This window comes from Oryza sativa, chromosome 11, assembly GCF_034140825.1.
Source record: "Oryza sativa Japonica Group chromosome 11, ASM3414082v1".
Taxonomy (NCBI): domain Eukaryota; kingdom Viridiplantae; phylum Streptophyta; class Magnoliopsida; order Poales; family Poaceae; genus Oryza; species Oryza sativa.
The window spans coordinates 28,828,657-28,848,871 of record NC_089045.1 but is presented as its reverse complement, the minus strand read 5'-3'; the positions used below and the strand labels follow the sequence as shown (position 1 = coordinate 28,848,871).

General features: G+C 48.3%; 3 protein-coding genes and 1 pseudogene across 3 annotated transcripts; 3 read left to right on the top strand and 1 right to left on the bottom strand.

Moving 5' to 3' along the window:
• Positions 1–4,188: 4,188 nt before the first annotated feature.
• LOC107277126 (probable serine/threonine-protein kinase PBL28) lies at positions 4,189–5,949 on the bottom strand (annotated as a pseudogene).
• A 1,099-nt stretch (positions 5,950–7,048) lies between these two features.
• LOC4351079 (receptor-like cytoplasmic kinase 176) lies at positions 7,049–9,270 on the top strand. The gene is made up of 2 exons (XM_015759809.3): positions 7,049–7,595; positions 7,947–9,270. The coding sequence occupies exons 1-2, from the start codon at positions 7,095–7,097 to the stop codon at positions 9,057–9,059; spliced, it is 1,614 nt and encodes a 537-aa protein (XP_015615295.1). The 5' UTR covers positions 7,049–7,094; the 3' UTR covers positions 9,060–9,270.
• A 1,725-nt stretch (positions 9,271–10,995) lies between these two features.
• Positions 10,996–12,266, top strand: LOC136351256 (protein MID1-COMPLEMENTING ACTIVITY 2-like). Its single transcript, XM_066305608.1, has one exon. The coding sequence runs from the start codon at positions 11,168–11,170 to the stop codon at positions 11,714–11,716; it is 549 nt and encodes a 182-aa protein (XP_066161705.1). The 5' UTR covers positions 10,996–11,167; the 3' UTR covers positions 11,717–12,266.
• Positions 10,996–13,843, top strand: LOC4351078 (putative serine/threonine-protein kinase-like protein CCR3). Its single transcript, XM_066305607.1, has one exon. The coding sequence runs from the start codon at positions 12,719–12,721 to the stop codon at positions 13,685–13,687; it is 969 nt and encodes a 322-aa protein (XP_066161704.1). The 5' UTR covers positions 10,996–12,718; the 3' UTR covers positions 13,688–13,843.
• Positions 13,844–20,215: the final 6,372 nt, after the last annotated feature.

The following is a 20,215-nucleotide window of genomic DNA, read 5'->3' as shown; positions in this document are numbered from 1 at the left end:
ATCACATATAACTAGCATATACATGATTTAAACTTGTTGAAACCTCTAATAATCGTGCGTAATTAACATATGCCATACATCAATTGATTTATATGGATAATCAATACATCCAAAATAGTTTACATCGTGTACACAATAATTACGGCATTACATCGGCGGTGACGGTTGACCGCACGTACTTTCTCCTCACTATTGTTCCCTCCTTGTGATCGCTGCGTGAGTAAGGGGTGTCTTCATTTGATAGGAGGATGCTAGGGTCAATCGTCACCGTGAAAGGGGGTTGCCCATCCAACTGATCGTAATCCTCGTCAGTCTTGTCCTCAACTCCGACGATTTTTCTTTTGCCTGGGAGAACCACTTGACGCTTAGGCTCATCAGGCCCTCTGCCCTTCTTTCCTTTGCTAGACATGTCCTTCACGAAAAAGACTTGCGTTACATCATTGGTAAGGACAAAAGGTTCGTCCGAGTATCCAACCTTGTTAAGGTCAACAGTTGTCATCCCACTGTCATCAATCATTACGCCTCCACCAGTCAACCTAACCCATTGGCACCGGAACAGAGGAACCTTGAGAGGACCATAGTCAAGTTCCCATATGTCCTCGATGGCACCGTAATACGTGGCAGTTGTTCCATCGTGTCCCATGGCATCGACACGAACAGCGCTGTTTTGGTTCGTGCTCTTCATGTCTTGGGCTCTCGTGTAGAATGTGTACCCATTGATCTCATATCCCTGGAATGTCGTGATCGACCCAGACGGTCCCCTCGCCAGGAAGGCAAGTTGTTGGTTGATTGACTCGTTACCCATGAGATGTTGTCGTAGCCACGCGGGGAAAGTATCAATGTGATGCCGTGTAATCCATGCATCGGACTTACCGATGTTCCTGGCGCGAACTAGAGCCAAGTGCTCCTCGATGTAAGGAGCTACCAATGAAGAGTGTTGCAGAACAGTGAAATGGGCTTTACGGAATAAATTGTTGTCTACCGTCGTTATTGCTTTCCTTCCGAGAGTTCCCTTTCCCCGTAGTCTCCCTTCATGGCGTGATTCAGGTACCCCGATTGGGCGAAGGTCTTCGATAAATTCTACGCAAAATTCGATGACCTCCTCTGTTCCATAACCCTTGGCGATGCTTGCCTCTGGACGAGCACGGTTACGAACATACTTCTTCAGAACGCCCATGTACCTCTCGAAAGGAAACATGTTGTGTAGGTACATAGGCCCGAGAATACGGATCTCTTTCACAAGGTGACAAAGCAGATGCGTCATTATATTGAAAAATGAAGGTGAAAATATCAACTCAAAACTGACGAGACATTGCACCACTTCATTCTGAAGGGCTTCTAATCTATCCGGATCGATGACCTTCTGCGAAATTGCGTTCATGAATGCACATAGCTTTGTTATTGTTGCCCGGACATTGTCTGGAAGGATACCCCTTATTACAACTGGTAGCAGTTGTGTCATCAACACGTGACAGTCATGAGACTTTAGGTTTGTGAACTTCTTCTCCTTCGTGCTTATTATTCGCTTGATATTCGTGGAGTATCCAGACGGTACCTTTATGCTCCCCAAGCATTCAAACATACTTTCCTTCTCTGCCTTGCTAAGAGTGTAGCTGGCTGGACTCAAGTAATGGCTTCCTTTCTCCTTTGGTTCCGGGTGAAGGTCGCCGCGTTGTTCCATATGCTTCAGATCATTACGTGCTTCCAGTGTATCTTTCGACTTTCCGTATACACCTAGGAAGCCAAGAAGGTTTACGCAAAGGTTCTTAGTGAGGTGCATCACGTCGATTGCGTGGCGTACGTCCAAGAATTCCCAATATGGTAACTCCCAAAATATAGAGTTCTTTTTCCACATCGCCGCGTGACCATCTTCGCTCTCTATATGCTGGCTTCCAGGCCCCTTTCCGAACACTACTTTAAGATCTTTAACCATAGCAAACACTGTTTTCCCGCTGCGATGTTTAGGCTTCGTACGGTGGTCGGCCTTATGTTCGAAGTGCTTGCCTTTCTTCCGTACCGGGTGGTTTGCTGCAAGGAATCGACGATGACCCATGTATACAACCTTCCTACAGTGCTTAAGATACGTACTTTCTGTTTCATCCATACAGTGAGTGCAAGCCTTGTACCCCTTGTTGGACTGTCCGGATAGGTTGCTAAGTGCAGGCCAATCGTTGATGGTTACGAACAGCAGCGCTCGTAGGTTAAACTCCTCCTGTTTGTCCTCGTCCCACACGGGGACACCTTCCTTCTTCCACAACTGTTTAAGATCTTCTACCAGTGGTCTTAGGTACACGTCGATGTCGTTACCAGGTTGCTTGGGGCCTTGAATAATAATCGGCATCATTATGTACTTCCTCTTCATGCATAGCCAGGGGGGGAGGTTGTAGATACACATCGTAACGGGCCAAGTGCTATGGCCGCTGCTCATCTCTCCAAAAGGATTCATGCCATCCGTACTCAAACCAAACCGTATGTTTCGTGCGTCCTTTCCAAATTCTTTAAATTTTCTGTCGATGTTTCGCCACTGCGAACCATCGGCGGGGTGTTTCAGCATCCCGTCCTGTTGACGCTCTTCAGCGTGCCATCGCAACATTCTAGCATTCCCCTTGTTCCTGAACAAACGCCTTAGCCGTGGTATTATAGGGAAATACCACATCACCTTAGCAGGAATTCTCTTCTTTGTTAGCTGCCCGTCAACTTCTCCTGGATCGTCCCGTCTAATCTTGTATCGTAGTGCTTTGCAAACAGGGCATGCTTCTAGGTTCTCATACTCCTCACCGCGATATAGGATACAATCGTTCGGACATGCGTGAATCTTATGAACTTCCAGTCCTAACGGGCAGACTATCTTCTTAGCCTCGTACGTTGTCTCGGGCAATTTGTTTCCCCCCGGAAGAATGTTCTTGACGAGTTTCAATAAATCGCCAAATGCCTTGTCACTAACCCCATTTTTTGCCTTCCATTGCAACAACTCCAGAGTGGTATCCAACTTTTTGTGCCCCTGCTCGCAACCTGGGTACAACGAAGTTCTGTGGTCCTCCAACATCTTGTCCAATTTATGGGCCTCCTTTTCACTTTCGCAGTCCTCCCTGGCGTTCTGCAACATCTGACCAAGATCATCCGCAACGTCGTTACCATCAGCAGCTATTTCCTCCTCCCCCGTTTGATTTCCTTCAAATCCAACATACTGAGCAAAGTCCGGAATATTGTCGTCTTCCACTTCATCTTCTTCCATTTCAACACCTTGCTCTCCGTGAGATGTCCAACAATTATAGCTTGGCATGAACCCCGACTCAAACAAGTGGAAATGAATAGTCCTGGATGCAGAATACTCCTTCTGATTCTTACACTTATTGCATGGACAACAAATAAAACCCCTTTGCCTGTTAGCTTCGGCCACTCTCAAAAAATAGTGCACGCCGTCAATAAACTCTTTGGACCGCCGGTCAGCGTACATCCATTGCCGATCCATCTACATGAGTCAAAAAAACCGTACACAAATAATTATTCTTACAATAATGACAGTCATACAATAATTATAAGATATCTTTATTCATACAAAAATCATAAAATATTACACCAAATAATTCTTAAAAACTATTTGTAAAGTTTTAAACTAATTTTAATGTGTTTTACTTCTTTTAATTTTCATTTTAGTTTGTTTTCTATTATTTAAGATTAACTTTCACTAGAGTTTTCCTTCTCAACTATTTTATAAAACCTTGTTTAGCAAATGAACTAAATTTCTATATATTCTTTCTTCCCCACACACATTTTCTCTCTCATCAACTTACAACTAAATTTTGGAGACAAAAAAAGTGTGCAAAACATAGGTGCAAATGTAGTATGACAAAAAAAAACTTTGGAGGATGAAGTTGCAAACCTTTTAGGCACCTCTGATTTGTATGTAATCACCAAAATAAATTCAATAGAAATTTTGGCATGACCTCCCCTCTTTTTTGAAGAAATTTTGAAGCTTGCTCGGGCAGCTGGAGGAGGAAGAAGACATATATATAGGGGTGGGACTTTAGTCCCGGTTGGTAGCACCAACCGGGGCTAAAGATCACCGGGATCTTTAGTCCCGGTTGGTATTACCAACCGGGACTAAAGTTACGATCTTTAGTCCCGGTTTGTGTTACCACCCGGGACTAAAGATCCCGGGGGGGCCTGACAGGCCCTGACAGCATTCGAACCGGGACTAAAGATGATCTTTAGTCCCGGTTGGTAACACAAACCGGGACTAAAGATCAAATATGCCCGTTACCCTTTTGAACCGGGACTAAAGATCATCTTTAGCCCCGGTTTTTATTGTATCCGGGACTATTGTGGAAATCGGCCGACCGACGAAAGATGGTTTCTCCACCAGTGTAAGTTCGGCCACGACTTCCGAAATAGCCGGTCGTTTCTTCCCCTGAAGACACAGGCATCGCGCCGCCGTCGCCGCCACGAGGTCCGTGGCCTGGAGCTGCCTCGCTGTCGGCTTCTGCGCCGGGCGCCTATCCAGCACTTCCTCGAGTTTCTTGGCCTCGATCTTTGGCAGCGCAAACGACACCAAGCTGTTCTTGTTGTTCGAAACAAGCCCCGCCGCCGTCTTCCCCGTCAACATCTCCAGCATCACAACGCCGAAGCTGTAGACATCCATGGCCAACGTCAATCTCCCGGTGCTAATGTACTCCGGGTCGGCATATCGAGAGGTGCCCATGACGGGGGCATTTCTACACTTTATATCGTCCCATGAGATTTTGAGTGACAAACCGAAATCTGCCAAGCGTGGCGCCCAGGTGTCGTCGAGTAGGATGTTGCTCGCCTTGTCGTCGCGGTGGATCACCGGCGTTACGGCGTGCGAGTGGAGGTACTCTATGGCCCGCGAAATGCCCAGCAGTATCTCCATGTGCTTCCTCCACGAAGTTGTCACCGGAGAGGGTGATGAAGACGATGGAGCACCACCGTGCAGATGGTCGTGAAGCGAGCCGTTCTTCATGTACTCGTAGACGAGCGAGTTCTCCTTCTCGGCCACGCACCAGCCCAAGAGGCGTATGATGTGCCTGTGGCGAAGGGTGGGGAGGATGTCGACCTCTGATAGGAACGCGTCCCGGTGCCCCTGCACTGAGTCCGCGCCTTCGTGCTTGATGGCCACCTTTCTCCCGTCGGGAAAGGTTCCCTTGTACACAGTGCCGAAGCTGCCATAACCAATCTCTCTGTCAGCGGCGAAGTTGTTGGTCGCCGCCGCCAGCTCCACCAGGGTGAACACCTCGCCTCCCTTTCCATGGGATGCCACCTTTCTAACGACATCTACAAATACCTGTCACAGAGGGTAGTTAGTTTGCTAATAAGCTTCTCTTCAACAAAGAAAGCTTCTCGATCTGCAAATGACTGGATATATGCCATTCAATTCGTACAGTACTCGAGCAACAATTCGTACCAGGTCATGAGTCGAGGAGCCTACTGATGGAGATGGTGGCACCGTCGTGTCGTTTGGAACGAGGATGTTGTGGATGAGATCCAGTCGACGGGTGACCTCGATGTGGCTGATGAAGGGGAAGACGAGGAGGTAACAATCGATGCTGCTCTCAACATCTCTGAACCTCTCGGCCTGCCGTCCGGCCATCACCAGCCGGTACGCCGCGCTGCTCTCCTGGCAGGACGCGACGAGCTCGTGCGCCTCCCGGAGCGTGTCCTCGAGCCCGGCCAGTGGCCGCCGGACTTCCGGCCGCCGCATCACCTCCGGATCCTGCAGGTGTGGCAGCAGCTCGGCGATCATCAAGAATTCAAGACGCGGCGTGCCAGCTGCTCGCACTTTTTCTTGTTCTGCCGAGCCGTGCCAGCCGCCTGGATGATCGTGGAGATGAGGCCACCGACGTCCGCCCCGACCAGCTGCGCCACCGTCGCCGCTTGCCCCAGCCCGCCCCACATCGCCATCTCTCGCAACTCGGAAGAATATTGGTGACACAAGGTGATCAGGGATGGAGGTCATCAGGTCGATATAATACTCCCTCCGTTTCAAAATATTTGACACCGTTGACTTTCTAGCATATGCTTGACCATTCGTCTTATAAAAAAAATTAATTATTTATTTATTTTTTTCATATCATTTGATTCATTGTTAAATATATTTTCATATACACATATAGTTTTACATATTTATTTTTTTCATATCATTTGATTCATTGTTAAATATATTTTCATATACACATATAGTTTTACATATTTCATAATTTTTTTAATAAGACGAATGGTTAAGCATATGCTAGAAAGTCAACGGTGTCAAACATTCTGAAATGGTGGGAGTAATATATTCTGGTGCTTCGCTGGCTTTCGGATCACTGTGTCAGTAACTCAGCACTAGACGATAAAATCATTTGCCTAATTAAGTAATCAAAATAGCCACACGCGCTTTGCTTCTTCAACTTCAAGTGTCTCCGCGTTAAACTCCAACTAACTAAAGGCGTGTGCGTGTCACGACCCAATCGCCGGCGGCGTGGTTCGCGGGAATCGGGTGGACTTGGAACGACACGTGAGGAAGAAGAAGAACAGAAGTAGAAGAAGATAGATCAGTTGGGGATGATTTTTCTTCTCATTTCATAATTGATTTTCACCATATATACAACTAAGGCCTTGGTCGTTTAATCCCTAAGCAAGGAGAAATGAAGGGGATTGAGAGGGAGTATATCCACATCATAATATGTGTAAAATAAATCTCCTTCACATTCCGTTTAATTATTAGTCTACGTTTAATATTTTAAATGTGTATGTATATCCTATATAACACGCCAAAACTTTTTACCCCTCTAACTGGACAGGGACGTACTTTGAAGTCTAAACTCTGAGCTGTGGCTGTGTGAGACTGTTAAAAAAAATATAATTCATTCCACTCGTTGCTTTCTCTCTTATATATACACAAACCCAAAGCTTTTGTCGGCCTTAAAGAAAAAAAAAATCATTTCACAGTCCACACCAACCCACTTCCAGGAAAATTCCTCTCACCGCGTCAGTCATCTCCTTCCCTGGACCGACCCTTTGTCCATCCATAATTCCGCGAAAATTTGGTAGCAAGAACACAATCCTCCCGAGAGTTGAGAACTTGAGATACTGCCATGGCGCTGTGGGGTGGGTTGGGGCAAGCGGCGACGGTGGCGCAGCTGGTCGGGGCGGACATCGGCGGCCTCATCACCATGATCATGCAGGCGGCGATGACGGCTCAGCAGAACAAGAAGGAGTGCGAGCAGCTCGCCCGCCGCGTCTTCACCATCGCCGAGCTGCTGCAGCACCTGCAGGATCCGGAGGTGCTGCGGCGGCCTGAGATCCGGCGGCCGCTGACCGGGCTCGACGACACGCTCCGGGAGGCGCACGAGCTTGTGTTGTCGTGCCAGGACAAGAGCGCCGTGTACAGGTTGGTGATGGCCGGGAGGCAGGCTGAAAAGTTCAGGGATGTTCAGAGCAGGATCGACTCCTACCTCCTCCTCTTTCCAGTTATTAGCCACATGGACATCACTCGCCGTCTCGATCGAATTTACAACATCCTGCTTCCGAACGACATGGCCGGGCCATCTATGTCTCCTGTCTCCATGCCCCAAATCCCTGTCCCAGCCTCCCAGGTACACATTGAAATGCATACATATATAATACTCCCTCTGCTCAACTTTGATCGTCCGTCTTATTTGAAAAAATTTTATAATTAGTATTTTTGTTGTTACGAGATAATAAAATATGAATAGTATTTTACTCGTGACTTATGTTTTAAAATTTTTTCAAAAAAATTTTAAATAAGATGAATGATGAAAGTTGGGCATGGAAAAATCATGGCTGCACTTAAAATGGGATGGAGGGAGTATATATATCCTCAAACTTTCAATTGCACTTTGTACTTGGCTTCAAAGGGAAGCTTAGAAGTTAGAACTCAGCTCTAATTTTACCATTCTTCCATTATGTGCATTTCTCTATACTAGGATACTGCTAAGATCTGTTGGAACTGGAAGGAACCCCATAGAGTCCAAGAGTTTAATTTTAAGGAGCTCGCAAAGGCGACCAAGAACTTTGCCCCTGAAAGAAAGATCGGTGAAGGTAGCTTCGGCTCGGTGTACATGGGAAGGCTTCCTGATGAGCGGGTGGTCGCCATCAAGCACCGTAGTCGGAACTCACTTCAGGGTTACAAGGAGTTCATGGCAGAGATCACAATCCTCTCCCCCATCCGCTACAAGCACATTGTTCCACTATATGGCTACTGTGATGTGTTGGTCGAGGAGAAGCAGCGGCGCCTCCTGCCACCGTTCCGGAAGGAAAAGGAGAAAGAGCATCTGCTTGTCTATGAGTACATGGAGAACGGCTCGCTGGATCACCACCTGCACGGCCCAACGTCGTCGTCGTCGTCGTCGCCAGTGATGGCGTCCTGGAAGACACGCATGGAAATACTGCTAGGTGTGTCGCAGGCCATCGAGTACCTGCAGTACTGCGGTGAGCAGCCGATTATCCACCGTGACATCAAGCCGTCCAACATCCTCCTCGATGGCAACTGGGTGCCGCGCTTGACGGACTTCGGGTTGGCGCTCACCTGGGAAGGCCCAGGCCATGAGGATACGGTTGTTGGCACGTACGGATACGCGGCACCGGAGTACGTTATGACAGGCATTCTGAACCCGTCAGTCGATATCTACGGTTTCGGTGTTGTGATGCTTGAGTTATTGACGGGGAAGAAACCACATTTCTTTGAAGAAGAGTCGGAGGAGAAGAAGAGAGAAGACAAGAGAGAAGAGTGTGAAGAAGAGGCGCAGAAGAGAGAAGAATGGGAGAAAGAGGACACGACGCAAAAACTCCACGAGGATTTGAAAAAGAGGAGGGACTTGGTGTCCTTCGCGCTGCCACTGATTGAGGAGGGTAATCTACGGAAGGTGCTGGACAGGCGGCCATCAGCAGAGCCAACGCCGAGGCAGCTGCAAGCGGTGGAACTGGTGGCGCACACGGCTGCCCGCTGCCTGCGGCTGCAGTGGGAGGAGCGGCCGGCCATTTTGGAAGTCGTGGCCAACCTCGAGACGGCGCTCGAGCTCGCCCGATGCGATGGGTAGCATAGCCTAGGCTCCCGAGACATCTTATGTGAATAATTGGGCAATGTATTTCTCATCATGTAATAATTAACGCTGTTGCTTCTCCTCTCCTTTTCTGTGCGCATACACAATTAAACATACCAATGTGGTGTGATCATGTGATCAACGAACAAAACCTTATCTTCTTTGCTGATTTATAATGCCCACTTGTGCAGCTGTGCTGAACCAACAACCCCCGGATCCCTTGCTCTCAGCTTGTGCTGTGAATTCAATTGTTAAGATAGGTGCCTCCCAATCTCTTCCTGTTCATCTGTTAATCTCTTCCTGTCGTATGAGGAAGATACGACGATTGGTGTAAGAAGTAGTTGAAGACGCACGAATTTTAACTAGTTTTGCTCCCAGTAGCACAAAAAAAAAATCAATCAAGAGAATATAAAGGCTCTGAATGTGTTCCGAATTTTCTCTTGACACCTTGTCAGCTCTTGCTACTGCTCTTTCTTCGTATTTTCCCCACACCTTCTCCCTGCTCTTAAAACTAAGAATCTCATGCATGTCTGTGCAGCAGAATCCTCTGTCTGTCTGGCCTGTTGCAGCAGTATCCTACAGGACTAAAGCTGGGTTCATAAAGCTCAGAATGTATTCAATGGATGATTGCAACTGACGTATTTTCCCGGAAATGTTTCTCAAAAACCTGATAACAGTAACGGACACTGGGCTTCCTTAGCGGGACATTTCATCGAACACTTGGAGCTCAAAGACCAATCATACCAGTAGTATACCATAGCCTCTCCGGCGAGTTGAACTTTTCGCTCCTTCTCTCTTTCAAGAGCGCTCGAGGCGACAGCATGCCATGGTCGGGAGTGGCGTGGCGCGAGACTGCTTGCACTATCTGCTCGACTGCTCCGCTGTTGGCACCGCCGCCGCGGCCTCGTCGTCGTCGAGGGATTCTGTTCTAGTGGAGACGAATCGCTGGGCGGAAACGGGGTCGCGGTTGACGTGCGGTAGTATGGGCCGGCCCTATAAATATGTTTTTTACGTGGGCCCATTTTTCAGCCCAATTTGAGATGCATATGTCTGTAGTGGACCGTCTTTGATGGCTTGGGCTTGCTGTGATTTTCACTAAAGCTCTATCATCAGGTTTGCTCAAAGTCAAATTGATCGAAATAAACTGGCATAGGGATAGGGGTATGGATTTTATCTTTGTATGTGTTTTTCTTGATTGCGTTGTACTGTTGTTACAAGTTCAAAACAAACATTTAGGGATAACAACTATCGATAATGATATTATTTATTTGAAAATGGTATTGGCGCAGACAGGATTTTTCTATATTTATGAAACTAGTTAGTAATAACTTCAATACGACACATATACAAATTAGAAAAACTAAATTTTTATTTTTTTACTATTTCATCGAAAATGGTACCGGTACAGCTGGAAAATTTCATACCGTTTTTATCTCTGCTCTGTTGTGATTGTGCAAGTTCAGAGCAATGGCACGTTGCTTAAATTTGCTAAACTAGGGGAGAGCATTACGTAACTGCTCTGGGCTATTTTTTTACCTTTGCACCTAGGGATGGCAATGGGTTAGGTAACAGATTATGTGTGATCTTAATTGTTACGAACACAACGGTGTAACAGATCGTAAATCAGATGAGTAATTTAAGAGAAAATTTTATAAGAAGAAAAAAAATACATGCAATGTTGGGTGTAGTAGTAGCAACCCGATCTGAGAGTGAGGTCGCTGGTCATGACAATCCAGTGTACGGTTACGTCGTAGTCACGTCCACTTCATGAACTTATTGGACATATTTTATTTACCGGAGACGGAGAGGCAGTTGCATGATTCCGTCATATAATTTGTGTCAAAAACAAGCAACGTCCTTATCCCCCTCTCTCACAAAAAAAGGGGGGCAACTAGAGCATAAAATAAGCAAGGTCAGAGAGACGCTGAGGATCAAGTCTTCAAGACGCGGTAGCCGTCCTCTGCATTTCACCTTAATTTGTCGATCCGTTTGTTAGGAACAAAGAACAGAATCCTGATCTTAGTGCCATCGCACTGTGGGACGTGACGGGGCACGCGGCCACGGTGGCGCAGCTGGTCGGGGCGGACGTCGGCGGCCTCATCTCCATGATCATGCAGGCTGCGATGACGGCTCAACAGAACAAGAAGGAGTGCGAGCAGCTCGCCCGCCGCGTCTTCACGATCGCCGAGCTGCTGCAGCACCTGCAGGATCCGGAGGTGCTTCGGCGGCCTGAGATCCGGCGGCCGCTGACCGGGCTCGACGACACGCTCCGGGAGGCGCACGAGCTTGTGTTGTCGTGCCAGGACAAGAGCGCCGTGTACAGGTTGGTGATGGCAGGGCGGCAGGCTGAGAGGTTCAGAGATGTTCAGAGCAGGATCGACTCGTACCTCCTCGTCTTCCCATTCATCAGCCACATAGACATCACTCGTCGTCTCGATCGTATCTACAACATCCTGCTTCCAACCAACACGCCCGGACCATCTACGCCTGCTTTCCCCGTGCCCCCAAATCCAGTCCCTGCCGCTCAGGTATACATTGAAATGGGAAGACTCAAGCATTCAATTGTTTGTACTTGTACTACTACCAACTGCAACTCTTTTGATTTGGTATTCAGTTCCTCTTTTCTTTCCGATGTGTATTCATCGATATACTAGGTTGCCACAAAGTTTGTTCGGACAGAAATCCATGGAGTAAAAGAATTCACTTTTAAGCAGGGTTCAACCTATCGGGAAGGGGAAAAATTTCGGGGGTCACCGAAATTCCGAAATTTCGGACGAAATTCTCAAACAAAATTTGAATTTAAACAATAAAAAAGAAAGAAATTTGACCAAGGTTCAACCTATCGGGAAGGGGAAAAATTTCGGGGGTCACCGAAATTCCGAAATTTCCGAAATTTTCGGGAATTTCGGACGAAATTCTCAAACAAAATTTGAATTTAAACAATAAAAAAGAAAGAAATTTGACCAAGATCAGAGTATAGATAAGCATCGAGTCTATTAAATCCAAAGCAGAGGAACAAGAGAATGAAACACGCAAGGATGCAAGGCTAGTGCGGCTTGTGTCATCGTCCGGTCGTCGTCGTGCTGCCGAAGAGCGATGGAGCCGCCGGCGGCAACTCCAGCCAAACGGAGGATGCGAGGCCCGCGGCTTGTGTCGTCGTCGTGGTGCTGAAGAGCCGCAGAGACGCCGCCGGCCACTCCAGAAGTCCAGCCTCGCGAGGCCCACGCGGCTTGTGTCGTCGTCGCGCCGTGGAGCGCCGCCGCTGGCCACTCCAACCAACCCGCCGCCTTCGGTTCCGGTCACCGCCGCCGCCGCTGTTCGCTAGCTTGGGAGGACGGCGACCTGCTGCCTGCTGGGCGAGCTGCAGGAGGATAGCGAAGCAGCAGCCGCCTTTGGTAAGTGAGGAGGGGATGGGAAATTGGGGATTTTGACCGTGAATTTGGGGATTTTGACCATGAACAGTGTTTGCCGAAATTTTTGACCGGAGCTCATGTCTATCGGGACCCACCGAAACGGCCGAAATTTCCAACCCTGCTTTTAAGAAGCTCGCAACGGCGACGAACAACTTTTCTCCTGACAGAGAGATTGGTCTAGGGGGCTACTCCACGGTGTACGTGGGTAGGCTTCCCGACGGACGCGAGGTGGCCATCAAACGCATGCTCCGTACTATTTACTTTTGCATAGGGAAAATAGACCTCATAAGAGAGCTCAGCATCCTCCGTTCCTTTAGTCACGAGCACATCGTCCGCGTCTTTGGCAGCTGTGTGAAGGAGAAGCGCCAGCTCCTGCCACCGTTTCGGAAAAAGCTGGAAGAGATCCTACTCGTCCTTGAGTATATGGAGAACGGCTCCCTTAACAGCCACCTGCACGGCCCACGGTCGTCGTCGCCAGTGATAACATCCTGGAAGATGCACATCGAGATACTGCTAGGTGTGTCGAGGGCCATTGAGTACTTGCAGTCCTACGCTGAGCGGCCGGTGATCCACCGTGACATCAAGACGTCCAATATCCTGCTCGACATAAGCTGGGCACCGCACTTAACGGACTTCGAGCTGGCACTCACATGGGAAGGCCCGGACCATGTGGTTGATCTTCTCGTACAAGGCACCTTGGGATACTTGGCCCCGGAGTGCATTATAGATGGCACTCTGAACCCGACAGTCGATGTCTACAGTTTGGGTGTTGTGATGCTGGAGGTATTGACGGGGAAGAAACCATATTTCTCTGAAGAATGGAAGGAGAAGAAGACAGAAGAATGTGTGGAAGAGGAGAAGAGGGAAGAATGTGATCAGCAAGAGAGGAAGAACACAGAAGAGGACAAGGAGGAGAGTGAAGAAGATGGGAAAACAACAAAACAAAGGTGGTATGAGTGGCTAGAGCAGGACGGGATTGGTCACCAAAGCTTGGTGTCCTTGGCGCTGATACTGATCGAGGCGGGGGAGCTGTGGAAGTTTCTGGACAGGCGGCCGGCACCGGAGCCAACGCCGAGGCAGCTGGAGGCGGCGGAACTGGTGGCGCAGATAGCAGCTCGCTGCCTGCAGCTGCAGTGGGAGGAGCGGCCAGCCATTTCGGAAGTCGTGGCCAACCTCGAGAAGGCGCTCGAACTCGCCCGTTGCGACGGGTAGCATAGCCTGGGCTCCCAAGACATCTTATGTGAACTGGGCAATGTATTTCTCATCATGTAATATTTAAGGCTGTTGCTTCTGTTATCTTCTGCGCGCATACACAATTTGGTGTGATCATATATGATCAATGAACAAAACCTTATCTTTTTTTGCTGATTTTTAATGTCCACTTGTGCAGCTGTGCTGAACCAACAACCCCCGGATCCCTTTGCTCTCAGCTTGTGCTCTGAATTCAATTATTAAGCTAGGTGCCTCCCAATCTCTTCATGTTCATCTGTTTGCAGGTAGGAGTATGAGGAAGATACGTAGATTGGTGTAAGAAATAGTTGAAGACGCACGAATTTTAACTGGTTTTGCTCCCATTAGCACAGAAAAAAAAAGATCAACAAAATATAAAGGCCCCGAATGTTTTGAATTTTCTCTTGACACCTTAGCAGCTAGTCCTGCTACTACTCTTTCTTCGTATTTTCCCCCACACCTTCTCCCTGCTGTGCAGCAGAATCCTCTGTCTGTCTGCCCTGTTGCAGCAGTATCCTGCAGGATTATAGCTGGGCTCATAGGGCTCAGAATGTATTCAATGGATGATTGCAACATACGTATTTCCCCGGAAATGTTTCTCAAAAACCTGATGATAGGTACAGACTACAGTAACGGACACCGGGCTTCCTTTGTGCGGCATTTCATCGAACACTTGGAGCTCAAGACCAATCATACCAGTATACCGTAGCCTCTCCGGCGAGTCAAACCTTTCGCTCCTTCTCTCTTTCAAGAGCGCTCGAGGCGACCGCAAGCCATGGCCGGGCGTGGCGTGGCGCGATACTGCTTGCACTATCTGCTCGACTGCTCCGCCACCGGCGCCGCCGCCGCCGTGGCCTTGTTGTCGTCGAGGGATTCTGCTGTTTTCGTGGGAATTTTTTTTATTTATAATTTTTTTTATTAAAAGTTTGACAAAAATAATTTTCCATTTTGAAAATTGACGGAAGTAGTCGCCTACCGCGAAAAATCGCCCTCTCAGAGGGCGGCGAAAATGACGTGGCAGACGGCCGTCGCTCAACGAAATTTGCAGGCGGCCCCCTTGCCGCCCTCCGCGAGGGCGATTTTGTACTGTGCGGGGGGCCGCCTGCAAATGGGCGGCGAGGGGGGGCATGGAATTTTGCAGGCGGCCCCCTTGCCGCCCTCCGCTAGGGCGATTTTGTACTGTGGGGGGGGGCCGCCTGCAAATGGGCGGCGAGGGGGCATGGAATTTTGCAGGCGGCCCCCTTGCCGCCCTGGGGGAGGGCGATTTTTGCCTCTCCCCCTATAAAGCCCAGTCCCTCCTCTGTGAAATTTCATTATATTCACTAAAAATCCAAAAAAAATGAAAGAGAGAGAGGGGAGGGCAGCAGAAGGGGAGCGGCGAAGCCCTGCTGGTTCGCTCAATTCATCACAGGTATGCTCCCATACATCTTTTGCATTTGTACTAATATGTTATGTTTGAGTATATATGTTACGTTTTAGTTTTAGTTCCATATATTTTAGCACATCTGTAGCACACAGCACATATGTGTAGATCCAGAGCATAGAATATAATAGTATGAATTGAGACATAGACAGTAGTGTTAATTGTAAGATGTAGTTTAGTTTGATCTGGAGAATGTAACGTAATTTTAGAAATTTAGAGAACAATATTGTAGAGAATGTAACTTAGGGCGTAGTACAGAAATGCGAGGTTAACGCAGTTATTGTTTTCATCAGGCACAATGTCAAGTAAGGTCACATTTTAGATAGTTCACGGTGAAGGAAATATTAGATTTGGTCCAGATGGTGTTGATCTGTCAGATTTTGTAATGACATCTAAGGGCATCGATAGGCCTGCGGAGAGAACATTTCAGTCAATTTATAATTGGTTGTTGAGAGGATTTAGAATAGACCAAGAAGTCTACACAATGTCAGTGTCAGTTGTAGTGAGTCGTGCAACAGAAGGTTATTTTTGGGAACTAATGCCGATGGACAGCACTGATGCTTGGAGACGGTATGTGGAAATGGCTTTTGAACGGTCATGGCCCCTCGTTATATTTGTGTCGGTACAAGAGAAAGATATAAATGTTTCAATGCAAACCGAAGATGTAGAGGGTCCTATCAATGCAGGGGATGTTGTTGGACCATCGATGCAAAATGAGGAAAATCAACCAAGGGAGGAGCAGGCTATGGGCATGGCGGATGAGGGGGAGAGAGTCGGTATAATTGTTGATGAAATGGAGAGGGAAGATTCGGATAATGAGGAAGTGGACGACGACGCATCATCCGATGAGGAAGGTGATGTAATGGCCACTGATTGGGCAAATGAGGACTTCTCTGGACTTGTTATATCAGAGGGTGATCATGTACCCTGGGAGTATAAGGAGAACGAGGTAATTGAGGGTGCAAGGTATGCTCATAAGGATGAGATGAAGGAGGCGGTGAAGCATTGGGCAGTTTCCTTGCAGAGAGAGTTTAGGGTGGTCAAGTCAACAAATTATGTGTATGAAGTGAGGTGCATGAAGGAAGATTGTTCGTGGCGTGTCCATGCATATAAGGGTAAATGGAATGATTATTGGAAAGTTAGCATTGTGACCGAGCACAAGTGCTACTTACAAGGGGTGGAGAAGTATCACCGAAACATCACTTCAGCTTTTGTGGCAAGTGAGATGTACAGCAGTGTTGTTGGTAACATTGGCTTTGAACCAAAATCAATTATTAGGCACATCGAGAACAAATTCAAGTACACCATAAGCTATGCAAAGGCCTGGAGAGCCAAACAAAAAATCATTGAGATGAGGTATGGCACATTTGAAGCTTCTTATGATAATTTGCCTCGTTTGTTAGCCACCATTGCTCAGAGGAATAATAATACGTACTATGACCTACATACATTTACATCGGTTGATGATCGAACAAAGAGTGTGCTGCAAAGAGCCTTTTTCTCATTGGGTGCTTGCATCAATGCTTTTGTGCATTGTCGACCTGTTCTATGCATAGATGGAACTTTTATGACAGGTAAATACCGAGGTCAGATATTGACAGCAATTGGGTGTGATGGGAACAACCAGGTTCTACCTATGGCTTTTGCATTTGTAGAGAGTGAGAACACTGAAAGCTGGTACTGGTTCCTAGAGAGAGTGCACATTGCAGTGGTGCGTATGAGGCCCAACGTTTGCCTTATACATGATCGTCATGCGGGTATGTTGCGGGCTATTGACTACTTGCAGAACGGTTGGGATGAGAAGGGACTTCCAGCTAAGTGGCCTGATGTTCGGAGTCGGTGGTGCATGCGTCACATGGGTGCAAATTTCTACAAGCAATTCAAGAACAAGCATCTTATGGAGCTCTTTAAGAGGCTCTGTGCACAGAACCAAGAGAAGAAATTTAATGAGTTGTGGGACAAGTTGGATGAGTTGACAACGAAGCAAACAGATGAGCAATCTCGCAGACCACTAGTTGAAGGTGACGAACCTCCCATACCTCTTGGTGCATTACATGATGACCCACCAACAATGAGAAGGAGGTCAGGGTCGTCCATCAGAAATTTCACTCAGTGGATTGAGAATGAGCCTAAGGAGAAGTGGTCTCTATTGTTCGACACCGATGGATCTCGGTATGGCATAATGACAACCAATTTGGCAGAGGTGTACAACTGGGTAATGCGAGGAGTTCGGGTACTTCCATTGGTTGCTATTGTTGAATTCATCCTTCACGGCACGCAAGCGTACTTTAGGGATCGATACAAGAAAATTGGTCCGTCCATGGCTGATAACAACATAGTGTTTGGCAACGTAGTGACAAAGTACATGGAAGATAAAATCAAAAAGGCACGGAGACATCGAGTTGTTGCTCAAGGCACACAAGTGCATCGGTATGAAATAATGTGTGTTGATAGGAGCAGGCGTGGTATCTATCGCAAGCAAGCCGTGCAGGAATGTGTCTTGAAGGCGGATGGTGGATGTACCTGCAGTTGTATGAAGCCGAAGCTTCATCACCTTCCTTGCTCACACGTTCTTGCTGCTGCCGGTGATTGTGGCATATCTCCCAATGTGTACGTCTCAAATTATTTCAGGAAAGAAGCAATCTTTCATACATGGAGTGAGCAGATATATGGGTTCGGGATCTCAGGATCTTACACAACGCTGAGTGCCCAAGTTTTTTACATTCCAGATCCATCTAAGTTAAGGGTGAAAAAGGGTCGACGCCAAACTAGACGCATCAGAAATGATATGGATGAGTCAGAAGCAGGTGGGAGGACTTTACGCTGCAGCAAGTGTGATCTGCGCGGCCATACTTACAAGAAATGCCCGAAGAATGCAGAAGTTCCAAGCGGCGCAGATGCTAGTCCATCTGGACAGGCAAGTGATGGTAGGCGACCACCTGGTGAAGGAACAACAAGCAGGCGCGCAAGGCCAAGGCGTCGTCGCGCAGCAGGCGATTCCATGGTGTAACAATGCTTTCGATTTAGGAAATAAAATGCTGTTGTGATGTAATGAGTGTTCGGACTAAATACTTCTATCGTGTAATTTCAATTCAATGTTGTTGTAATGAGTACCTCCGACTATTGTTGTACTAGTAGTATTGCGAACTATTCGGTGTTGTATCATAATGTTATCGTGATGAGTGTTCGGACTAAACACTTTTGTTTGTTTGTACTCTTGTTTAATATGTGTTAGTAATTCGCTTATGAACATTTATTACTTATGTTGAACTAATTATTTATATGTTTCTGATCAACCTATTTGATGCAGGTATGGCGTACGACACACCGGCGCTGTTGAACCGTGGGATTGACAGGAACCACCGCTCGTTCCTGTCAGCAGTCGAGGGTGCACAGCTCGGCACCTTCCGTCCACGCACGTCGCGCGAGTGGTTGCGTGTCGACCCCCGTCACGTTCCTTGGTACGCGTATGTTCACATTTCAACTCAACTTTGCTTTGTGTTGTACTTATGTTTGAAGTTTGCTCTATACAGGTTGCGTGCGGCAGGCCTTCTACCACTTTGTAGGCTTGTTGAGGCGGCGGCGGACGACCGTGACCCAGCGAAGCGGTGGGATGCAGACCGGTCACTCCTTGCCACTCTTGTAGACCGCTGGAGACCTGAGACGCACACGTTCCACCTTCCCTGTGGGGAGATGGCTCCGACACTGCAGGACGTGTCGTACCTGCTCGGGCTACCGCTGGCGGGAGCAGCAGTTGGTCCCGTGGACGGTTTTTTTGGGTGGAAGGAGGATATCACTGCGCGCTTCGAGCAGGTGATGCGCCTTCCACACCTAGGACCGACCACCACCCTTCCTCCGTACTCTACAGTCGGGCCTAGCAAGGCTTGGTTGCTCCAGTTCACTGTAAGTAAATAAGTTGTTATTATCATACGTGCTTATTTGCGACCGAATGAGTGTTTTGTACTAACATTTCATTCTTAATTGTAGGCGGACCTTCTGCACCCTGACGCTGATGATTACTCGGTCCGACGCTCCCTTGAGGCGTACCTGTTGTGGTTGTTCGGGTGGGTGATGTTCACTAGCACCCACGGGCACGCTGTGGACTTCCGGCTGGTCCACTACGCACGGTCCATCGTGGATGCTCAGCCACAGGACGTGCCGCAGTGGAGCTGGGGTTCTGCCGTGCTAGCAGCCACGTACCGTGCCCTCTGTGAGGCGTGCACGAAGACTGACGCGGGAGCGATCATCGCTGGCTGCCCTATGTTGCTTCAGCTTTGGGCAGCCGAGAGGTTTGCCATAGGTCGACCAGTGGTGGACAGCGCACCCTACGGGGTTGGTCGCAGCGCGCAGTGGCCAGAGGACGGTCCCACGATGGGGACTTACTGGTGTCGACGTGGGGTTAGTGCAACTTCGATGCGTTATAAGTTTATCAGTCGTCTTTTTTTTTTCTTCACATAACATGTCTAATTCCGATCATGTTTATTGCAGCGTTGTTACGCTCACGTCCAGGTGAGACGTGGTTACCCGGACTTCGTGTTCGAGTTTGACCGTCTCCAGCCGAGCGACGTCATCTGGGAGCCGTACACAGAAGAGGCCGTCGCTGCGAGAGCACCGCTAGGACTTTCGTCCTTGTGCACACGCGACCAGGCTTACTGGCTCACCATCCTGCCGATGGTGTTCGACATTTTCGTTGAGCCTCACTGCCCGCAGCGTGTGATGAGACAGTTCGGACTTAGGCAGGTGTTTCCGGGCAACGTGCAGCCGACCGTCCTCCCTGCCGACCACTCGTGAGTTCGGATTGTTCATTTCTAAATTTTTATGATAATTACTTCATCGAGCCATATAATTTACCTCTCTTCACAGGTTGACTCGACGGGGACAGCTAGCAGGCGCACTTTGGGCTCCACGTGTACAGCAGTACGTTGACGACTGGGTGTTAGCTACAGAGGAGGTGATCAACGAGCTCTTCCCACACACGGAGGAGAACTACCGTGAGTACCTTCGCTGGTACCTTCCTCGCACTCGTGCGCGTGTGACCTTCACTCCAGACGCCCCAGAGCCGCACGTTGCCGCTGTCACGGACGCGT

Excerpts from the sequence above, each read along its gene's own strand:
- LOC4351079 (XM_015759809.3), top strand. The coding sequence starts at position 7,095 with ATGGCGCTGTGGGGTGGGTTGGGGCAAGCGGCGACGGTGGCGCAGCTG. Across the intron at positions 7,596-7,946 it reads TCCCTGTCCCAGCCTCCCAG|GATACTGCTAAGATCTGTTG; the intron begins GTACACATTGAA and ends TCTCTATACTAG.
- LOC136351256 (XM_066305608.1), top strand. The coding sequence starts at position 11,168 with ATGATCATGCAGGCTGCGATGACGGCTCAACAGAACAAGAAGGAGTGC.
- LOC4351078 (XM_066305607.1), top strand. The coding sequence starts at position 12,719 with ATGCTCCGTACTATTTACTTTTGCATAGGGAAAATAGACCTCATAAGA.